We start from the raw sequence: 24658 nt of genomic DNA on the forward strand, positions 1-24658 counted from the left end.
AGAGTGGAGTTACACCATATGTGCTGTGTGCCCCTCAACTGTGAAATGACAATACAGTATAAGAACTTGTGGGGGAAATTAAATTAATTTTTAATGTTAAAATTTCAGTTAATTTTGGCATAGGCCTACACAATAGCAAGGTAAAACATTGATGCTTATGGATGTTGTCTTAAGTGAAAATCTGTCTTGTTGATTACAATGTTATGAGTGCCATAACTCTTGTGTAGATTTACAAATAGCAGAAAGAAGAGTGGGTTATGACCTGATAAGAATTGAAAACCATTCATAGATAGTCATTCACTCATATGAAGTCAGTTGTATATTCCAATTTACCAAGGTGCGTCATAGGTTGTTGATTTACACTACACTCTCAATGAGATGAGATGATGGAGAGTTGTTGGGATGCTACAAGGGAGCAAAAGATCCTGGAGAAAACCCCTGTGTTACCTGGACCACAGGCTTGTCCAACATAAGTCATAAATTGGGGACACACAGGGATCGAACCTGAATCCACGGTGTAATATTAAAATTATTTCTCCCTGTTTATTTCTTTGTAGCCTGTCTCCTTGCATTTGTGTAAGATGACTGAATATATGCTAAATTAAACTGTGGAGAGACTTCATATGGGCTATTCCATATGAAATTGATCAGTAAAAAACCTCGCATTTTTTTATACTCTTAATTTTTTCCCTACTTATACAAGGTGCTGAGGGGAGTGCATTTTCAAAAATATACTATCAAAAGTCAAACGGTTTTTGTATTATTGAGCGACAAATTTAGCGTATTTTAGAAAAACAAGCCTCTTTCAGCGCTCAGAACTCTGGAACCATTTACTGCAGAACATTGAACAAGAGCTTATTTTGAAGCTGATATTTGGTAGGTTATGTTAAGAAGTAATCCTTATTTTTATTGTACACAGAGACAGATAATCTGATTTTACTTACTTTTAGGCTTTTTGGCCATTTGTAAAAATGTAAAAAATTATTGAGAAAAAACCTTGCATTATTAAGAGGGATTCGGAATTGTTTGCTTAGTGGTACGGCAATAAGTTTCAAGGGTATTAAATAGATTATTTTCACACGCCTAGACTTGAATGGCGCAGTACCGCATGCACTGGCCGAGAGCTGAAGATAAGCGAGCGTTGGGCGTCATTTTACTCCTGTGTTTATGAAAACCTGTGATAAAGCTAGCACAGCCATTACTGCTAGACAACACATCACGTGTTTGTCTTCTGGCCTTGCTTCCCTCGGCTAGTTCCCGCCTCACAGTCAGCTGGTTAGTTCACGCGCGTACTATTTATTTTCTTTATTTGATATTTTCAATACTTTCTTATCAACATACCATCAGTAAAAAATATGTGTTTATTTGTACTTTCAATGCGGAATCTTAACTATATATTTTTAAAATATTTTTTCCTAGCCAAAGGCGTCTTAATGAGGAAAAATCTAAATTTCTCCATTTCCATAAAAAGTAAGAAAATCTGTTTATATGTCAATATAAACTTTAATTTCTCAGCATCAAAATAAGCCATGATTTTGATCATTGGGTGAAAGGGTTTCGGAGCTACAACAGTTTAAAGTTGCTAATTTTATGAAAATACGATAAATTTAAATATTTTTAATTTAAACAGTATGAAGTACTGATGCCTCAAACTTTGCACAAAGCATTGTATCACAGTTCTCTACGTACAAAAAAAGTTTCATTGTATTTAGAAATTGTAAGGTCAGTCGATCTGGAATGGAATAGCTCATACATGTTTTTCTCCTTGATTTACTTTCTCTTGTGTTAATTATTGACCATATACATCAGCAGCAACCTGGAAGAATTTTAATCTAAGCTGTAAATATTTTAATTTCAGGTACAAGCAGAACTATGAACGTATGTATCAACTGAAGGATTGGCAAGAAGAAGGTGGTGTGATGGTGCTGGGCTATGATATGTACCGCAACCTGACCAACACTCAGACCAAACGCCTTCGGAAGAAGGCCATTGAAACATTCCAGTCAACATTGGTTGACCCCGGTAACTTTGGATTTTATATTGCAATTGGATATTGAGTTGTTAAAAATAATTTCTTTACATGCCATTCTACTTGCAATTTACCTGGTATTTTGTATTCTTTTTTTTTTTTTTTAAGTGGTTTATTTTACGAACTTCATCAGCATCTATGGTTATCTAGCTTCTGAATGATATGAATGTGATAATGCCAGCAAAATGAGTTGAGGGTTCAGTGCCAAAAGTTACCCAGCATTTGTTCTTAATGGGTTGAGGGGAAAACCCCAGAAAAAACATCAAGTATAGTCGGACCATCGGATCTGTGCCCCCGTAAGATATGCGAACTGAACCCTAATTCCTTCTCAGCCTCGGTAATTCATTTCTCTCCCTGCATTCCTGTCTCTCTCCCTTTTTGTCCCCCACTACTCACAATTTTGGCCTTCTTGCGGGACAGTTTACAATATTTGCACTTGCGGTCCAGTGTTGTCAACTCAACATGAATACTGTTGCACGGAATGGCGAAAGAAATATTATTAAGCAAGTACGTAATAACATTTTGCGATGAAGAGAAACAAATAGGTCAATATCTGTTTCCTATAAATCAGGCAATGAAAAGAGCAACTGATATCACAGGTGAGGCTTATTTTATTTCAATTGATTATGTATTAAAATTACTTACTTAACTAATACTAATATAATACAACATTTTGTGTAATTTGTATAGACAGGTCAGAACTCCTAATAAAGAAAATCAGGACAGAGGGAGTCTGTGCAGGAGATGAAAAGCTAGAATCACCAGAGAAGAACAGACCAAGGGAACTTTTAATTATTGTAGATGATATGAACCGATGTATTTTAAGAAGAAAGGTACAAGAATTTTATACCGTTCAGAAAGAAGTTTCAACATTGAAGAAATTACTGACGCTTGCGAGAGAAGTTATAATTTCCAAGGTTGGAGAGAAAAATTATGGAAAGTGATTCGAGACATGGGATTTAGGTTTAAAAAATGTAGAAATACCAGATGTATTTTGATTGAAAGAAATAATATTGTAGCATGGAGGACCAGTTATTTATGACACCGTTTGACAGAAGTTTGGCAACATCCCTATTCGGCAAGGTTCGTGGCCTGCTGTTTAATGTGGTGGGAGGAAAGCGGGTGGAATGGAGTGAGTACAGGTGTTAACTTTTCCAAGAACGACGACAGCGCTGAAGGGGCACAGATCCGATGGTCTGACAATAACTTGTCCCAATCAGGATTTAAACCAGGGCATGCTAGTTTCACATTCAGGCATGCTAACTGTTACTCCACAGTGGTGGACTTGCTTCTTCTAAATTAGTGCACCATATAAATAGTTGAAAAACACTGAACCCCAAGAAGTTGACCCTTTGTATGCCCCAATGCATTTTCTGTTGTTCAGCGTCATCTTACATTAGTTTGTCCTGATGTAGGCAAAGAGGAATAGTCCTACAAGTTTGACTAGCTACTCTCTTTCCAGCTAAAGATTGAAGTAAATGTAAATAAATGCACGTGGCATAATGGTTCCTGATTGGCTATTGGACGCATAATGTCTCCAAACTCATGCTTGTCATCTTCTTCCTCACATTAAAATAGTTCCTTCTAAAATAATAAAATGTATAATATACATGGAATACGAGTGAATTAAACATGCTTATAAGAGCACTTTCTTACGATTTAAACAACATGTTTATATTAGTAGTTTCAGACATTGCGTGTTAAATCATTGTAACGTGTATTATGGCAACGTGCATGCGTAATAGGCATTAAATCCCTCCCAAGGTGACTTGCAGCTTCACAGAGCACATCAGCACAGCTGGTATAACACAGTGCGAGATTCAGTGTTGCCAACCTCAAATTTCTGTAGAATTAAAGAAATTCTCCACTCTTCAAAGAATAACATTCAATCACGAATCTACAGAAAAAGAAAATCCACTATTCCCAGTAGAGAAATAATAAATATTAACCCTCTGTGGGCATTTTACAGGTTAGTTCAATGAATGTGTTGAAATGTCTGCAATATACAAGGGGGATTCAGGAAATAACGACCGTTCGCGCATACCCACCACGCAGCTGACTCCCCTTCCTTGTTTGAAGGTCAACTGGCTTCCTTAACATGTATTCTCATAATGTTGTGAGTACTGGTTGCAACAAGTCGCCATTGTGCATTTTGTGTTACTTCAAAATGAACGACGTGATTGATAATCCCGCCGACTGTGAGGTGAGGAGTGTGATTCGATTTTTGAATGCCCGACATTTGAAACCTGCAGAAATTCACCGGCAATTGAAAGAAGTGTATGGTGATACTGTAATGAATGAAAGAAATGTGAGAAAATGGTGCGAAATGTTCAACAATGGGCGAACAAATGTCCACGATGAAACTCGACCCGGATGCCCATCACTCATCACATTAGACCTGAAGACTAAAGTGAACGACAGAATCTTGCAAGACAGGCACACATCACTCGACGAATTGCATATTGCCTTTCCTGACATTTCTCGTTCTTTGCTTGGTGAAATTGTGTCGCAACATCTTGGCTACCACAAAATCTGTGCACGATGGGTTCCACGGCAACTGAGTGACCAACACAAAACTCAGAGAATGGCCTCAGCATTGACATTCTTGATGCGATATCACACAGATGGAGACGCCTTTCTTGATGAAATTGTGACTGGTGATGAGACCTGGGTGTCTCACAACACCCCAGAGACCAAGCGCCAATCACGTCAGTGGCATCATCCCTCATCACCCAAGAAACCGAGAAAATTCAAACAGACTCTCTCAACACAAAAAGTCATGGCTACTGTCTTTTGGAATCGCAAAGGTGTTCTTTTGCTGGATTTCATGCCAAAAGGCACTACAATCAATGCAAATCGTTATTGTGAGACTACATGAAAACTACGGCGAGCCATCCAAAAACAAGAGGCGAGGAATGCTTTCAAGAAGAGTTGTGCTTCTTCACGACAACGCCCGCCCGCACACTGCTGCTTCAACTCGAGAATTGGTGGATCAATTCGGTTGGGAAATCTTTGATCATCCGCCCTATAGTCCAGACCTTGCTCCTAGCGATTTTCACCTTTTCACTAAGCTGAAAGACTTTCTGGGTGGTACGCGTTTTGGAAGTGATGAAGAGTTGAAGAAGACAGTGAACACCCGGCTTAATGAACTGGCGGCAGAGGAGTATAACACGGGAATTCTAAAGCAAATGTTTAAATGTAGGTGGTGATTATGTAGAGAAGTAAAGGAAGCTTCAGTTATGTAACAGACTTTGTTTTTTCAAATAAATATATATTTTTTTTAATTATTACAACAAAACGGTCGTTATTTCCTGGATCCCCCTCGTATCAGACGGTGGCTGCCACTGCGTGCTCACTTGCTGAAAATAATGCGCTTTGGTAGCTAGCTTGCGATTGCGGAGTAATACATTTCGGTTTTGTTTATGTCTACTTCAATCTTTAGTTGGAAATAGTTTAGCTGTGATCTTCCAATAAATCATCAGTGGATCGTAAAACATAATATAAGATGTCACTTGTGGCATGGATATTTTGACATTAACTGTTTAATATGTGTATTCTGTCCTATTTTATTAACAAATACGTTTTTGTTACTGTTAATGTTGTTATTATTCTTATTTATTATTATTATTATTATTATTATTATTATTATTATTATTATTATTATTATTATTATTATTATTATTCACAAACCGACAGTTACCTATATAGCATATTTACAAATGACTTCTCGATTCATTCATGTCAGGAACAACTTCACATGCACTGTATCTTAGCATGAAGACTGCTGACTATTTAAGAATTATAAGTAAAGAGTATTTGCAGTTTTGCCATTATAACACATTTTTATGCCCAGTTGTTCATGATTATTTTCTCTAAGTTCTAATACCGTGTAACACAGAAGTCAGTTGGCAAATGGGAAACATTACTCCAATTGGAAATAAAATTGTATACAGCATGTTCACTACCGCAAGTGTTCAAAATGTGGTCCATTTGCTTGAAGATGGTGCCTCACTTGATCCTGACATTCTTCTGTCATGCTTAAAAGTGTTGCAGCTGGGATGTGCTGGATAACATGGGTGATCCTTTGTTTCATGTCATCTATAGAAAAAAAATCAAGGGATGTGAGGTCTGGTGACTGTGGAGGCCATGACTGAGGTCCAGCACGTCCAACTCAATGCACACCGAACATCTCATTTAGTTTCTGGCAAACTGTTAGAACATAATGTGTCTTGCCACATCTTGTTGAAACTACATTCTTATCTGTTTGTTCAGTGGCAAATCATAGAGGAACTCCATTACAGTGCTGTCCAGCAATTCCCCGTATGTTTGTTGGTTTACGTTTCCAGCAAAGAAATATGGTCACAACATTATCATCTAGTATTCCACACCACACCTTAACTTTTGGAGCACCATGGTTTTAACTTCATGCATACATCTTGGGTCTTCTTTTGACCAGTATCATGACCCTCACTGTGTGAACGTGTTTACGTAACTAAACATGAAACGTACGCGAGCAAGAAGTCTGATCACTGTGATGACGCAGCAGTTACTACACATACGACTTTTCGCTGATAGCAGTCTAGCCCTGGCTGACTCACTCTGTATCATATTAGCAGCAGCTTAGATTTTTTATTACAGATTAATTTTGATGTATGAAAAAAAAGATGCATCGTCTTCACTCCCTCTCACTTTAGTACAATAAGGATAAAGAGGAGGAAATCAATGAAAAGGTATGCAAGCTCACTTTCTTACCAGGGGATTTTTCGTTCTGGGGAAAAATCTATGAGAGCTCCAAGTCAGTAGATCATTTTGTCTCACTTCATTGTTGCCGTTCAATTGAAGTAATCTAGAGACATTTTGAAGGGAGAAGACTGGAAAATGGATGTAACATCACAGACTCATTACATTTCTTATTACCTTTCTCTTTGTATCTTTTACAGGCCCTGATCTTGTTGTTTGTGATGAAGGTCATTTGCTGAAAAATGAGGATACAGCATTAGCAAAAGCCATGCGAAGAATAAGAACTTTGAGACGAATTGTGTTAACTGGTACGCCTTTACAAAATAATCTCAAAGAATGTAAGTTTTTTCTACGTCACTCATTTTAAGAAAAGTCAATAATGAGAATGCGTGTAGCATAATACCTATAGCATAATGATAAAATGTAGCATAATGATAAAATGTAGTATAATTTCATTGCAGAATGTTCAGTGTACTAGAGTCTGCAACGTAGGAAATTTTTTCGATGTTTCAAAATGTTTTGCACTGTTTCACATTTTGCATTTGATTTTGAAGTGTATTTAGTAATTAATTAAACCTGTCAGAGTAACTTTTACTGGACTTTAAATAATAATAATAATGCAAAAAATTGCGGATATTGTGGTTAATTCGCAATTTTATTTTGCAGAAGTTCATGCATTAATTACCGCAAATTATCAGGAGTTGACTGTAACTGTAATTCTGTTGTATTCACAGATCATTGTATGGTTCAGTTCGTGAAACCAAACCTGTTGGGTACACGAAAGGAGTTCTTGAATCGATTTGTGAACCCTATTACAAATGGACAATTTGAAGATTCAACTACTCATGATGTGAAAATAATGAAGCGCCGAGCTCATGTTTTGCACAAGATGTTGGAAGGATCAGTTCAGGTATGGCCGTCTACATATTCTGCTGAGATTGAAGCAGAGATTTTTTAAGAAAATCTTGAGCTTGCAGGAAACAGATTTCTCATAGTTCTAATACTAGGAACTTTTTCCATTTTTTGTTTCCTCATTATGAAAAATGATGTTGTTGTTGTTGTTGTTGTTGTTGTTGTCTAGTGCCTTGCATCTGGCAATGAAGCCATTAGCAGTCGTGCTTTCCAATACTTTTGGACTGTAGTTTCTTCTGATCTTAATGCTTCACAGGTCTGCAAGTGGTCTTCATTCATTTCTGCTGGATTGTTACACAGGACACATATGGGTGAAGCTGAGATGCCTATTCTGTAGAGATGACTTGCTAGACAGTCATGATTTGTCAATAGTCTGAAGGCTGCAACTGCTGTTTTCCTTGGTCTCTGGGGGATTATATCTGGGTTGGGAAGTAGTGTAATCCATTTTTTGTCTTTAGCATTTGATTCTATTTCTTGTAGGTAAGAATGAGAAAATTTTGTAGTGATCAAGCGTTTTATTGAGGAATATGAGAAATTAAATTTAGACTTTTGTTTTATTCTTGTGCCTTTCTTTGCATGTGTGTCTGCAGTTTCATTCCCCATGACTCCACAGTGTGCTGGAATCCATTGGAGATGGACAATCAACCTTATTGACTTTTTGGAGTTGTGTCAACATTTTGTAGCATTCTCTTATTTTTGCTGAGTTCTTTGTAGCATTTGAACTTATTCCCTGAATTGCAGCTTTAGAATCTGAAAGAATTACTGTCTTGTTATATTTATTTAAGGGAAGATTTAATAATTGTCGGAGAGCAATGTGTATAGCCTCTATTTCACCATCATAATTTGTTGTGTCTCTGCCAACTGAATGATAAAAGGAAAAATGTGTACATGTAACCCTAGCTCCAGTAAGGTTTTCTGTGGTGGATCCATCGGTATATATGTGTAGCCATTCTTCTGTAGGGTATCTAGTATTGACCATTTCCAGTGCTAGAAGTTTTTGTATTTCTTTTGGTGTGTCTGATTTACTTATTTCCTCTGTTAATTCCAAACTGAAGGTAGGTTGCAATAATTCCAATGGATTTTCTCTTATGAGTAAATTTTCTCTGGTGTTAGGAATGTTCACTTTGGATTTAATCTGTGTTACCTTTTCTAGGAAACTACTATGAGTTTTAAGGATTGAAGAAGGGAGGTTCTTTTCTGTCCATTTAGAGTTTGGCAGTCGTAACATTAACATGTAAAAAGGAAATATTTTTGCTACAGGAAATGCATTAAGTTTTAGAATGTATTCAGTGGAACTCGGACTGCCTTACGTCTTATACAGGAAAACACGATAATGAGGAATGTACTAACGAGATTCCATTGTGTATTGTTGCAAAGCACGTGAAATGTGTAATGAGATGTTATGTGTAATCTTTGACACTAATTTTTTATAATTCATCTCTATATGTTTTTAAAATTTTTTTTGTTCTTTTGTTTCTTCCTTTCTGCCCTTTTAATTTCTTCTTTCTGTTTTGTCTTTCTCTTTCTTTTCTTGTTTTTCATTCCTTAAGGCTTAAAGAAGTTTAATCTTTATTTATAGCTTTGAAGGGTATTAGTTTTAAAATTAACTTAAAGCCTTTAAAAGATATTTATCACTAGTGTGCATAGAATGGTCACATATTGCTACTTTTGCTGGCAACTTTTGCACTGTAGCTGCGAAAGTTCCGTGTCGTGTTCACACGTAAGCTAGAAGTAGTGCACTGCAAGCTACTTTTTGTATTGCGCAACTCGAGCGCTGAAAAAGTTGCGAGTCTGTTCACACACAAGGCACTATTTTTGCAGCTGCAGTTTTAGCTGCAGCTTTCCATCTCCGTGTTGATTCTTCAATACATTTTGTGGTTATGTTCACATTAGAATTTCAGATTATGAAACTCAAACAATAGCTTATTTATCACTTCCTTTAATTAAAATGAAGAACAAAACTTTATACTACAAAAGCAAAAGATGCTGGGACAAAGAAAGAATAGAAATACAGAACAATTGAAATTACGATCTCCTTCGAGAATTATGATGAAGGGGATGAACATAAAAAACTTTTTACGAGTATTAGGAACATTATTTTTTAACCCTTCTTTATTGTATTGGTTTCCGAATACTGTGCATTTTTTAAACATCGTCTTCTGAAAATTACATAGCATTAGCAATTTCTGCTAGTCTTTTACTTTTTGTTGGGAATCGGCATTTGCAAATTCCGTAAGTGCTCTCTTGATTCGAGTAGATTTGTTATTTATTTTTCTGTCCTAACTGGTATTTAGAAATTGACATTTTTTATTATATAGAAACGCCTATATACTTCATGATAAAAAATAGCATATTCTGTAAGCAATGTTGGCAACCCTCCAGTTTGAAAATAAAAAGAATTCATTGTATAATCAGCAAATATACTCTGGTTGCATTGTACATTTAGTAACTGTTACAAATCATTTATTTTCATCATGTCAAACATTAAAATATACACTATCTACCAAAAAGTAATTGGGCACTGTTTTTTCCCCTTTAGAACCTCGTGGTACCACCTCTTGTTGCTATAACAGCAGCCACCCTGTCAGGCATGCTCTCCACTAGTTTGTGTAGGATATCCACTGGAATGCGTCGCCATTCCTCTTGCAACATGGCGCTCAGTTGGACAATGGAAGTTGGCCGCATCTCCCGAGATCTCAATCGCCGGTCCAATTCGTCCCAAAGGTGCTCAATGGGATTGAGATCAGGACTCTGTGCAGCCAGTCCAACCGGTGGACATTGTCTGCATACCACTGCATAGTAGCCGCCGAAGCATGGGGCCAACTTCCATTGTCCAACTGAGTGCCATGTTGCAAGAGGAATGGCGACGCATTCCAGTGGATATCCTACACAAACTAGTGGAGAGCATGCCTGACAGGGTGGCTGCTGTTATAGCAACAAGAGGTGGAAGCACGAGGTTCTAAAGGGGCAAAAACAGTGCCTAATTACTTTTTGGTAGATAGTGTATAAGGGATAGAGAAGTAATGTGTTTGCTGCAAAGAGTTAGCTTTAAGATTTTAGTGGTAATTCAATTTTTCCAACATCTATTGAAGAGTACAGGGAAAAGTAATCAAAGTCACAATTGTCTTAAGGGTGATGTCATCATTTAATTCAGTATATTATTGGAAAATTTATTGCTGTTCCTAATGAAAAAGTAGGAAAGGATGACTGTATCCATGGTGATAATTCTTCTTTACCAGTTTGGATAAGAAAAACGTACAATTTTTCAGTAATATACTGAATTAGATAATGACATCGCCCTTAAGATAAGTTGGCACCATGTTTCGGTGGCTACTATGCAGTGGTATGCAGACAATAATGTTCACCGGTTGGACTGGCCTGCACAGAGTCCTGATCTCAATCCCATTGAGCACCTTTGGGACGAATTGGACCGGCGATTGAGGTCTCAGGAGATGCGGCCAAATTCCATTGTCCAACTGAGTGCCATGTTGCAAGAGGAATGGCGACGCATTCCAGTGGATATCCTACACAAACTAGTGGAGAGCATGCCTGACAGGGTGGCTGCTGTTATAGCAACAAGAGGTGATACCACGAGATTCTAAAGGGGCAAAAACAGTGCCCAATTACTTTTTGGTAGATAGTGTATCTAAACAATACAAAGTATCATTGTTTGCAACCACTGCAAAAGTTCAACAAAACCGATATAAAAAATGCTGCAACTGCAACCCCGAGAACCCTGTTCACACGTCGCTGCTTTAAAGCTGCGTGCAGCATGAAAAAGTAGTGGGCAGCTGGTTTGGCAGCCGCTACTTTTCAGGTTGCACCGTTGCACATGTCGCAGTATGAGAGTCACGCAGTATTTTGTACTGCAGCAGTAGCAACATATGGCCATACCTTTACTTTATTTCCTTCCTTTCTCGCTTGTTTTCTTCCTTGCTTTGTTTATTTATTTCATTTCACGTCTTTCGTAGCTGTTCATCTTCTAGGTAATATGTTGTTGTTGTTTTCTAATGCCAGGGGCTTGACAATAAAGTCATTTGACCTCTTGCACTGCAGTATTTTTCAAAGTTATTATCATGGTCAGCCACTGAAGCACAGATTTTGAGGTGTTCCGAATCCATTTCTTGGTTTGAGTTGCACAATAGGCAGTTAGGGGACTGATATATTCCAATTCTGTGCAGGTGTTTAACCAAACAATCATGGCCTGTTGCCAATCTAAATGCAGCTACAGACGATTTGCATGGTAAATCGGGAATCAACTATGGATTATGATGCAGAGAGTTCCATTTTTCCCCTTGAGATTGTGTTATCAAATTTTGTTTGTTGAAGTCTAAGTATGTAGATTTAATAAATCTTTTCACAGAGTAATACGTAGATTTAGTAACAGGTCTGTAAGTAGCTGTGCTGCCCTTCTTTGCTAAAGCATCCACATTCTCGTTTCCCAGGATTCCACAATGGGGTGGTATCCATTGGAATACAATTCTTTTATTGAGTGTTATTAGTTGAGAGAGCATTTTAGTTATTTCTGCTATTTGAGATGAAAGTGTGTGTCTAGAGACTATTGATAGAATAGCTGCTTTGGAGTCTGACAATATAATTGCATTCCTAAATTTATTGATGTGGCATAGAAGATTCCTGAGACTTTCACTTATTGCAATGATTTCTCCATCAAAACTTGTTGTTCCATATCCAAGAGATCTATAAAGTGAGAAGAGACAGCACGTAACACCTGCACCGGCACCTTATTCTCTGGAGATCAAGGATCCATTGGTGTATAAATGAAGCCAGTTTTGTGGAGGGTACCTAATATTAATTGTCTCTAAAGACAATTGTTTCATTATTTCAGTGTTTACTTCTGATTTCAGTATTTCTTGTATTAAATTTAGATTATACTCTATATTTAATAGAGTTAAAGGGTTTGGTTTAATTTGTAAGTTTTCTTGCAATGTATTATATTATATTTTCTTGAAATGTATTATATTATATTGTTATTGTATGTTCCAGAGATTTGACTACTCTGTGCTGACTCCATTTTTACCACCAAAATACGAGTATGTTATCTCAATTCCTTTGTCTGAAGTACAAATTAAGGCGTATCGACATTATCTGGAGCATATGTCAATGGGACGATATGGAGATAAACCTAAAGGAGCAGCTCTTTTTGCCGACTTCCAGAACTTACAGCGGATATGGACGCATCCTCGGGTTCTGATGATGAATACTGAAAAAGCTGAAAAGACCGCAGAAAGGAAGGTAACAAATAAAGAAGTACATTGTCAACTTTCATAAAATGAAATTCTTGTTTAAAAGAAGATTATTGGAACTTAACTCTTCAAGTCTGGCTGTGATGTAAAATAATATGTTATTACTTAAATTAAGATCGCATGGTGAGAACAAGGTAAGCCAAATGTAAAACTTTCTGGATTGGAGTTTGCAATGTAATATATCAGCCAGTTTTGGCTCTAAGCAGGTAAGATTTTCTACAAATCGTACATTCTTCACTAATATGTGTTATAAATTTGAGTACCATATTATACTTTCAAATATGACTTAACTGTAAAGTTATAAATTTATCTTGTGAAAATTTTACTGAATTGATTTAACTCGTTCTCCCATATACATCAAATGATACTTCAGATGTTATTAAATATTATTTCAATTATACATTCCATTTTAATCTGTACACAATTATGGTTCAATTCCACTAGATATCAGTGCCGGCAGACGTTTCGATTCGATTCCGCTAAGTGGGAACGGACATTGAGGATATTTTACTTTGTAAATATTGGTTTTTCTTTGAAGCCATTTTAATTTTCTCTTTAATTAATTTTTTATCTAGGACTATGATAAAAACTTCATTTCCAACAGAAACAGTTGTTTTGGAACACTTTGCAGAAATTTCAGGGTTTGGTGTAATTATTTCATTTGCATTTATATCTTTAACATGAGAAATAAGACATATAAAATTATTTAAAGACGTGTAGTTCTACCTTATATGTGATATCAAATGTCTTTCTACGTAAGTAGAAGCTACTAAATTAATTGCATTTGGGTTAGGTTGACACATATTGCATGGATAAATATATAATAGGATGCGAAACTGCGGTCAGCACCATCTGGTGGCGGGGGGGGGGGCTGAAATAAGATGATCAGCGCTCAACATCGTAGGTGGTGAACATTAGAACTATGTGTTGGGTACATGACCCAGAGTTCTCTGTTTATCCATTCGAGATATTGCTCGAGGAGACAAGATGGCAGATAGAAACTTGTTAAAAAGTAAACATAAAGTGATACTATGTGTGTGTATAAACAGTGATGTTTATGGACGTTATAGAAATAGTGTTGTTGAATGTATTGTAAAGTAATAGTAATATAATAAATTGAACTATGTAAGTAGTTCTTGCAGGCTTTTCCATTGCGCTGTACAATAAATACCCAAAGAATACAATCCCAATTATCTAACCTTTTGCTTTATTTTTTGTCTCTGTCTGGTTATATTTTAATTGGGTAGTGTAAAATAGATCGTCTCTTTTATCTTCCTGTTGGCTCCGGTAAGAATTTTCAGTAGAAAATGCTGTGAGGAATAAAAATGTAAATACGATGAAAGAGTAATGGAACAGTGAAAAACTCTCTCCGGTGCCGGGATTTGAACCCGGGTTTTCAGCTCTATGTGCTGATGCTTTATCCACTAAGCCACACCGGATACTCACCCCGGCATCGGATAGAATCGTCTCAGATTAAGTTCCAAATCTTGGGTTCCCTCTAGTGGCCACCCTCTACACTACATCATAGATGTCTATGAACGTAAACTGAAGTCCATACATTTGCTGAGGTGCACTCGTTATGAGTGACTAGTTGGCCGGGATCTGACAGAATAAGTGCCGTCTTAAATCACGAAGTGGTTTACGCATATCATATATATTATTTAATGTACCGAAGTACATATGATATTTCCATGCAGATATTCTGCATCATCATACGATGAAAGAGTAATGGAACGGAGAAAAACTCTCTCCGGCGCGGGGGATTTTAAACCGGGTTTTCAGCTCTACGTGCTGATGCTTTATCCACGAAGCCACACCTGATACCCACCCTGGCGTCGGACAGAATTGTCTCAGATTAAGTTTCAACTCTTGGGTTCCTTCTAGTGGCCGCCCTCTGCACTACGTCATAGATGTCTATGAACGTAGGACTGAAGTCCACACATGTGCTGAGGTGCACTCGTTGTGAGTGACTAGTTGGAACTTAATCTGAGACAATTGTGTCCGACGCCGGGGTGGGTATCCGGTGTGGCTTAGTGGATAAAGCATCAGCACGTAGAGCTGAAAACCTGGGTTCAAATCCCGGCGCCGGAGAGAGTTTTTCTCCATTCCATTACTCTTTCATCATATGATGATGCAGAATATCTGCATGGAAATATCATATAAGCGCAGATTCTGTCCGACGCCGGGGTGGGTATCCGGTGTGGCTTAGTTGATAAAGCATCAGCACATAGAGCTGAAAACCCGCGTTCAAATCCCAGCGCCGGAGATAGTTTTTCTCCGATCCATTACTCTTTCATCGTATGATGATGCAGAATATGTGCATGAAAATATCATATGTACTTCGGTACATTAAATAATATATATGATATGCGTAAATCACTTCGTGATTTAAGACGGCACTTATTCCGTCGGATCCTGGCCAACTAGTCACTCATAACGAGTGCACCTCAGCACATGTGTGGACTTCAGTCCTATGTTCATAGACATCTATGACGTAGTGCAGAGGGCGGCCACTAGAGGGAACCCAAGAGTTGGAACTTAATCTGAGACGATTCTGTCCGACGCCGGGATGGGTATCCGGTGTGGCTTAGTGGATAAAGCATCAGCACGTAGAGCTGAAAACCCGGGTTCAAATCCCGGCACCGGAGAGAGTTTTTCTCTGTTCCATTACTCTTTCATCGTATGATGATCCAGAATATCTGCATGGAAATATCATATGTACTTCGGTACATTAAATAATACCGGTATATATAAAAATGTAAATGTTTTATTTTAAATTGGGTTAGTTTTGAATATCGATGAGGGTGGGAGGGAATACTTTCTGCACAGTTTAACATTTTCGTCATCAGGTGTGCTGCTAAATGCATGGAGTAATTAGTTACGCTTTTCGCTACTTGGTGCGCTGCTAGACGTAATAACGTCCCTCCTCCCAACAGGTGGCAGCAAGATCAATTTCTACAACAGCGCCTCTAGTATGTGATATGGGAAACTCAGTAAGTTTCGCATTCTATTATATATTCATCCATATATATTGTTTTTAATTAGACCCAGCCGTCCATGACTATAATTTAATCTAAAAATAAGTCCACATGAACTTAGTGTGCATTAAATGTGTCAGAATGATGCCAGAATTATTTAACTATAATTGCATGTACCTACCTCATGCGTAACACACTACAATATTATTACTGTAAACACTATGTTGTACTGGTTTGCCATATACCGTTGCTTTTATAAGAACTGGCATTGCAGTCTGCTCTGTAGTGTTTACCTGGATTGCTATGGAGGACGAGAGAAGTCCTTATGACTTCACAGAGCATCTTGTTGGAAATGACTGGTCTATAGTATTTGTTATTGAGTTGTTCTTCCCTGTTTTGATAGCGTCTGATGGAATCAGATTCAGAAGGTTCACTAAGAGATTTCATTGCTGATGACAGTTCTGAGAGTTCAAGTAGTTCATCGTCGTCATCATCAGAAAATTCAGACTCAGATGTGCAAGTTGTGAAAGAAGGTGAAGAAAATAAGAAAGCCAACAAATTCACACGAAATACACGTAGCAAAGGACCTGCTGAAGGTGAGTACCTGGCAGATAAATCATCAAATTGTTACTATTCATAATAGATTTTATTTCGGCAGGAGAATGGAGAAAGTTACACAATGCAGAACTGCACACATTCTAACATAATTAGGAACATTAAATCCAGACGTTTGAGATGGGCAGGGCATGTAGCACGTATGAGCGAATCCAGAAATGCATATAAAGTGTTAGTTGGGAGACCTGAGGGGACCTGATATCTAGCATACCGTCACTTTAAGACTGGTTCTAAATAGCCTCAATATACTCTCAACTATGGCAGAAAAGAATGAGGTCAAACTCATCTGGGTACCAGGGTATTGTGATATTGAGGGCAATGAAAACGTTGATGAACTTGCAAGACAAGGAGCGGCTACAAAATATATGGGACCAGAGCTGGCTCTCGGAATACCAAGGTGCTCTGTTAAGGCTCATCTCCACTATTAAACATTTAACAACAACATGTTAAATATAACATGTTGAATTTAACATGGACATTTCAAGTCTCAATTGACTTAACATGTTGACTGAGTATGTTGAAGTTCGTACAGTTTCCATAGCAACAACTAACTTCCAATTTTGTGGCGCGTATCTTGATCATTTTTATACTATCACTAGCCGTACCCGTGCGCTCCGCTGCACCCGTTAGAAATAAATATAAAGTAATTATATAATTAAAATAGGATATTTGATCCTGGGAACATTCGTGTTTGATAGAAGGATAAGTCGTTTATTATGTTACTTAATTTAAATTTAATTAAAAAATTAAAATGCGATCATTTTGATCCAGAGACCACTCATTTGGTCATAAAAATTAGTTTAGGAAATACAGGAAACGAATATACAGAATAGCCTATCAAGTTTTCTGTGCATAAGAATCTATTTTAATCTTACCTGTCCTCGATTCACTCAGAAGTTACTATGATAACATTATAGCATTATGTCCATCTAGAGAAACTACACTTTCCAATGGTGAATTAATAATTAAATATACAAATCGGTTAATTAAGCTTCGGATATTACTTCATAGAAACGCAGAAACATTATCTGTAGGCTATCTTTCATAGCTTTCGATTGTTGCTGTCCAAGGCCCCTTGTAGACGAAGTCATTTGTTTTTTAATTCATTACACGGCCTTAGATGGCAGTTATGTTAATTTTAAAACTCATTTATCTCATTAAATATCAGTCCTATCAAAATTTTTCAAAGAATAAAACTTATCGGAAATGATTTTTAAAGCAATTTTTATTATGTAACATTTTTCATAAAAATCAATAATAAGCGAGATATTTCGATTTATTTAATTCAGGCCCCCTTATAACCCCCCTTTTAAATATATTTTGAATGCCATATAGCCTATAATCTAAGTTACGACGAACTTAATTTATATTCCAATTTTCATCGAAATCCGTTCAGCCATTATCGCGTGAAAAGGTAACAAACATACAGACAGACAGAGAGACAGACATACAAACAAAAATTTCAAAAAAGCGATTTTCGGTTTCAGGGTGGTTAATTATATATGTTAGGACCAATTATTTTTGGAAAATCGAAAATTACCAGAAAAATTTCGGCTACAGATTTATTATTAGTATAGATTGGTTCTTGGTGTTGGCTGTAAGTTGTTCGAAGTAATGGAGTGGACGAAAGAAAATACGTTAGAATAAAATTAATGCACTGATGGAAAGGCCTTTTTTGTGGGATGTGTTTGCAAAAGAATACAGACACAAAACGAAGAAGGCCGACTGTTTTAGAGAACTGGAATTATTATTTAATTGTTCTCGAGAATACAATAGAGAGTTTTCGCACTCTCGTCGTATGCTAAACGTTAATGCTATGTTGACATCAGTAATGGTCATATTTGGTGATGTAAGTTAACGTTCGTAAAACTTCGGAAAGAGTAATTATACGATATTACTCGCTCCTTTAACATCTATTATGTCGTAGGTTTTATGATAATCAATCGCGCTGTAATTTTTTTAACTGACATGAAATGGCTGCTCTTAAATTGTGTATTTCTTTCATGTAACAGGAAGTATTTTTGCAGCGCTATATTAAAATCGTGTTCTGACATTCTTAGCAAGTTTCTGAATCCAAATCGATCTTCAACTTTAAGCTCGTTTGGAATGTCTTCTGCATAGTGTCTTTTACTAAGATATTGCTGCACCCACATTCTCATTTTCTTCCTTTTCAAGGCCTTGTAACAAGCAATAGAGGCAATTACAAAAGTCATATCATCATCTAAGTCCATTGTCCAAGGTTTGAAAAATAAGACACTATCTGCATTAAAATCTCATAGACTGTTTATGGTGGACTACGCAAAGAAAGTCAAGTTTAACATGTTAGCAGTGTGGACAAAGTGTTAAATGAAATTAGCCTTAACATGTTCAATGAACATATTGGAATGTTAACGATAAACAATTTAACATTTAACATGTTGTTGTTAAATGTTTAATAGTGGAGACGAGCCGTTAGAGAGACAATTAAAAAGTGGTCCAAGACTCAACACTAAAGACTCCTGGACCAAGAAACCAGGAATCAAATAGAAGAAACAATTCATTATTAGACCATGCAACAAAAGAGCTGAAATATAACTTCAATGTAATAGATTTCAACAAAGAGCAATCACAGCTTTCCTCACAGGCCATGCTCCTGTGAAAAAACATCTCTGTTTGAGGGCAGCCTAGACTAAATTATGCAGGAAGGAGACTGAAACAGCCCATCACATTATTTGCTCCTGTGACGTTCTGGCTCGCAGAAGATATCTTATCTTTGGGAAAATATTCCTAGAACCAAAGGATTTTGAACTGTGTTCCATAACTGGACAGTATACGTTAATTATGGATACAGGCCTAATGAATTGGTATTAAAACATATGTAACACAATATGCCTAAAGCTGCTGTACTTTCCGAGAAATGACGGGCCTAATGTATTAAAACAAAAAAGAGGGAGGTGAATATAGGTTAAATGGGTCCGTCTTCTTGCTTATCAAGTAACTTGATAAGCAAGAAGACGGACCCATTTAACCTAACTTGATAAGCAAGAAGACAGACCCATTTAACCTAACTTGATAAGCAAGAAGACGGACCCATTTAACTTATATTCACCTAATTTGCTTATCGGTCTATACCACCTTTTGAAAATGAAAATGAAAAAAGAGGGAGATAAGTCTACTCTTCATTGGGAATCTGCCCTGGGTCACTGTATCTATAGGCTCAAACTCCACTGCTTTAGTTTCAATTGAACATTTCTTATTCTTTATGTTCTAGACCCAGAAATTATGGAAATTGATAAAAAAGAAGATGACAAGCCAAATCCTTTGGAATGGTGGAAGCAATTCATTGAATCAGATGAGCTGGAAAATATTAATTATAGTGGAAAATTGGTTCTTCTGTTTTATATACTTCGAGAATGTGAAAAAATTGGGGATAAAGTGTGAGTATTTTGAATGTCCATGCTTAATTGTTGAAAAATGTAACAGCAAATTAATTTTTTAACATTGTTATCTAGTAACGAATTTTTCTACGAGTTTTTATATTTGATATGAACACAATGTTAATGATATGTCATGATATTTTGTGTCATGTTAAGTAATAATTGTATTGCCTGTATTTAAAGTACTGATATTCAACCTTTTCTCAACCATGACATGTTGTATTTGAAATGTATTTTTTGCGACCCAAAAAAAGGACTAAAGCATACTTGCACAAACAGTGCTCAATGAGCGCGCGCGCTCCTTCGGAGCGGGAGAGCTGTGTTTACCGCTCGCCGAAACGGAGAGGAAGATACATCAGAATGACAGACTTGCTATAGGTAGAGGAGAGGGAAACAACCACTCAGTTATCTAGTGGAGTGCAGTGTGTAGGCCTATTCTCAGTAACTGTTTCACCTACAGTACAGTATGGAGGAATCTAAAAGACGGAACATAACATTTAACATTTAACAATTTACAGCTCGAACTTATTGATCTTCACTGTGACCTAAGGGCTAAAGATCGTTTGAATAATACTACTAGCCTGGTTGAGTTTTACAAGACTAAACATTAGCAATAATATCCACGACTACACAGGCTGACTGAATTTCTTTTATTAATTTAGTAGGTTATTTTACGGCGCTTTATCAACATCTTAGGTTATTTAGGGTCTGAATGAGATGAAGGTGATAATGCCGCTGAAATGAATCCGGGGTCCAACATCGAAAGTTACCCAGCATTTGCTCATATTGGGTTGAGGGAAAACCCTGGAAAAACCTCAACCAGATAACTTGCCCCGACCGGGAATAAAACCCGGGCCACCTGGTTTCGCAGCTAGACGCAGTGTGGACGGCTGTGAAAATGATTGCTATGTTTGGCTCAACATTTATATTTGTGAGCAATAGTTTTCTATAATCAACTTTAATAAAGACAGACATCGAACTTCTATAACTGATGTTTCATTACGATCAGTAGGCTACTGTTCCTTTCAGCTGCCAACAGCATAAAACCTCGTTTTGATGTACTGATAAGTAAAAATATAATAAAATGATATTGCACATTTAAGTAGCTATAGAATTTCTATTATTTCTGTAAAATAAATATTTCTTTATTAATTAATAATAGTCCAAGATAGTTTTGCAAACACTGAACGGGAATTCATTTCATAAACACTTGTAATAGTACTTCCTTTTGTGTACATTTTGTACGAGATCATCCCTTCTTCCAGTCCCCCTTATACAGAGCGCAGCTAATATCTGCATTCCGCTCATGAGCTGTGAGCCGGCTTGGAGAGCTTAAACCTTGTGCAGGCCTGGACTAAAGGGAAGAAAACCACGTTTAATAAAAGTTATGTAGTGAATAATAACACAAGCGTACCTGAGCTTAATGAGTCACTTGTTTTCAAGTTTGTCCTTATTGAAGAGCCTTTTTCATATAAGTGGGTTAGAAATATTAATAAAATTAAAATGGGTCTCAGTTGACAGTTTTTTTTATAATCACTTGATAAATACCTATTATTGGAGAAAATCCGTTCTGGCACTGGGAATCGAACCTAGGACCTCTCAGCTAGCGTGCTGAGCGCTCTTTCCATCTGAGCTATGCCGAGACCTGATTCACGGCTCCGGCCGACCTCTTCTCATCTGTATCATCAATGGCCTATTACCTGCATTTTAGACATATTAGTCATATATGCAGGAGCGCATATTTAAATGACTTTATGGCCATTTTCGACAACATTTTAATGAATATTGTTAATATAAAAGTAAGTTCCGAAAGGCTGTAGTAAGTAAACGGGAAAATATTTACAAACCATTTTTGTTGCATTGTATTCCCCACACTTCAATTACTTCTCAACATAATCTCCACCATTATTGAGACATTTATCGAGTCGTGGCACAAGTCTTTCTATCCCCTCATTGTAGAATTCGCCCGCCTGTGATGCGAACCACTCCCGCACTGCTGTTTTCACTTCATCGTCGCCATGAAAATGTTGACCACTGAGGAACTCTTGAGGTGCAGGAAGAGATGAAAGTCACTCGGATCCAAATCCGGGTTGTAGGGAGGATGGTCAATTTGTTCCCAGCCAAATTTCGAGATGAGATTTTGGGTGTCACAAGCTGTGTGTGGCCGAGCGTTATCATGAAGCAACACAACTCCGTTGGTCAGCATCCCACGTCTCTTGTTCTGAATTGCGCGACAGAGCTTCTTCAAGGTCTGACAATAGGTTTCTCTATTAATGGTTTCACCCCGAGGCAAGAATTCGATGAGTAGAACTCCTTTCCTGTCCCAAAAAACAGTGCACATGATCTTGCGTGTTGATGTGGTTTGTTTGAATTTCTTTTTCCTTAGCGATGCAGTGTGCCTCCATTCCATGGACTGCTGCTTCGATTCAGGTGTCATGTGAGACACCCAAGTCTCGTCACCTGTCACGATAAGGTCAAGAAACTCATCGCCTTGCTCACTGTAACGTGTGAGAAAGCTCAATGCACTGGAAGCTCGTTTGGTTTTGTGTTCCTAGGTGAGCATCTTGGGTACCCATCGTGAGCACAATTTTCGATATCGTAATCGATCTGTCACAATTTTGTAGAGAACACTCTGCGACATTTGTGGAAAATTCAAGGAAAGCGAAGAAATTGTGAACCTCCTGTCCTCATAAATTTTTTCATCGACAGCATGCACCAAATCGTCATTGATCAAAGATGGCCGACTGGTACGCTGCTCGTCATGCACAGAGACGCAGCCCTCGTTGAACTTCCTAACCCATCTCCTGACCATTCCATCACCAATGGCATCATCACCATACACCTCACAAAGTTGACGATGAATGTCAGCTGGTTTGATGTTCCTCGCATTCAAGAAAGGATAAGAGACTGCATCTCACAGTCAGTGGGGTGCTCGATCACTTTAAACATTTCAACTGATCACAACTGACTGAAGCTCTGAAACTGCATGCACAGCTTGCCTGAGGACTGAAGAAGAAAACACACATGCGCAAAATAACGATTGCAGTGATGCGACGGCTATAATTGAAAATGCCTTGTATTAGTCATGTATGCAGGAGCACATATTTAAATGACTTTATGGTCATTTTCGACAACAGTTTAATGAATACTGTTAACATATATATATATATATATATATATATATATATATATATATATATATATATATATATATATATATAGTAGAACTCTGTTATAACGACATCCAAGGGACCTTAAAAATTATGTTGGTATAAACGAGTGTCGTAGTAACAGAGTTTCATATTATCAGTCTAGTGAGGTGGAAAATGAAAAATAACAAACTTAATTAGGCTTATTTTAGATTTATGTACGGTATTCACTTTTAAGCCTGCCATGAACGTAATAAAATACATGTACAATTATAAATGCAATATTCTGTATTAAAGTAGTTTGTTCAATACTCACCAAACTTCTTTACTTAGGAGTCAAGTAATCAGTCATTTTACTCTATTGTCTCCTATTTTCCCAATACACACTTTCTAAATTACGTTCTGTATTCATTATTCCAGTTACAATTTCACTGCTCCTTCCCCTAGCTTCGATCCATTCTGTTCAATTGCAGCAACAATTTTATCCTTGCTCTTCCAAATCGTTTGGACTATGCAATTAACTAGGCCAAACTCACGACACACGTCAGCTTTTTTAATTCCGTTCTTAATTTGATGAATCACTAACTTTTTCTTCCAACGTTAAAACTTTTCTTTTAGTGGCCATACTACGTGCACTTAGTGAAAACTACCTGGCCGAAATTGATCGTACGCAATTGCCGTTAATACGGGCGAGTTAAAGGAAATCTGCCTCCATTTCAGAAGTCTATGACAGAAGGGGACAATAAATAATTCGCCAGATTTCAACAAAATATTTCTTAAAATACTTTGGTTCTTAGACAATGTTATTCCAAACTGAGGTTGAAAATGACGTTATATGCGAGGTAGACGCATATACGTTTGTCGTATTAAGCAAGGTAGAAAAGCATATGTCTTATGGGGAATTAGTTGGGACCACAGAATATTTGACGTTATAGGCGAGGTGTCGTACAAAACGAGGTCGCTATAACCAAGTTCTACTGTGTGTATATATATATAAGAATAACAATATTTTAATAAACATTTCCCAACAACCAGAACTGTTAATACAATAGTGTTCAAATCTAATAAAACAAACATAAACGAATCGCCGCTCTGTTATGACTCGTACACCCGCAGAGTTGCTCAGGATGGCTTGATCTTGGCTGGGTCTGCCTTCTTCTTGGAGCTCTTCGCTCTTGTCTTGGAGATCGCAGGGTCGAGGTGGTTATACGGCATGTCACACCAGTCCACGCTCTGTGTGAGTGGGTTATTCACATCAGATTGGAGCAGATGCAGTGCGATCAACACGAACATTTGCTCAGCCCACGGTGTTAGGTCCATGGGCGTGAATTTGAACTGCCACTGGGGCAGACCCTGGTGTACCAGCATCATGCGGAAGTACTGCGTGAAGTCTGCAGCCAGGTAGTGCCACTCGAAACTTCATGTCCAGCAGCCAGATCTTGGGGTCCTCTCGTTTTAGATCGGATTCGCACTCGCTCTTGTCCATGTACACCAGACACACCTTTCCGATGCCTTGGCAAGTGTCCAGTTCGAAGATCTTGCACTTGACGCCGAA

The 24658-nt window shown here is 37.5% G+C and overlaps 1 protein-coding gene and 1 non-coding gene across 6 annotated transcripts in view; one reads left to right on the top strand and one right to left on the bottom strand.

Annotated features, from left to right (window-relative positions):
• LOC138700358 (transcriptional regulator ATRX-like) overlaps positions 1-24658 on the top strand; it is a 172004-nt gene that overhangs the window by 100263 nt on the left and 47083 nt on the right. For all 5 annotated transcript variants that reach the window (XM_069826933.1, XM_069826932.1, XM_069826934.1 and 2 more), the window contains 6 exons: positions 1859-2022; positions 6970-7107; positions 7504-7679; positions 12686-12934; positions 16327-16519; positions 19789-19954. In XM_069826933.1, the coding sequence (XP_069683034.1) occupies positions 1859-2022; positions 6970-7107; positions 7504-7679; positions 12686-12934; positions 16327-16519; positions 19789-19954 (1086 nt within the window). The remainder of the gene's footprint in view (positions 1-1858; positions 2023-6969; positions 7108-7503; positions 7680-12685; positions 12935-16326; positions 16520-19788; positions 19955-24658) is intronic.
• On the bottom strand, positions 14313-14384 carry TRNAY-AUA (transfer RNA tyrosine (anticodon AUA)). The gene has a single exon. It is a non-coding gene; the product is annotated as a tRNA-Tyr (tRNA).

Source organism: Periplaneta americana, chromosome 5 (assembly GCF_040183065.1).
Source record: "Periplaneta americana isolate PAMFEO1 chromosome 5, P.americana_PAMFEO1_priV1, whole genome shotgun sequence".
Taxonomy (NCBI): Eukaryota; Metazoa; Arthropoda; class Insecta; order Blattodea; family Blattidae; genus Periplaneta; species Periplaneta americana.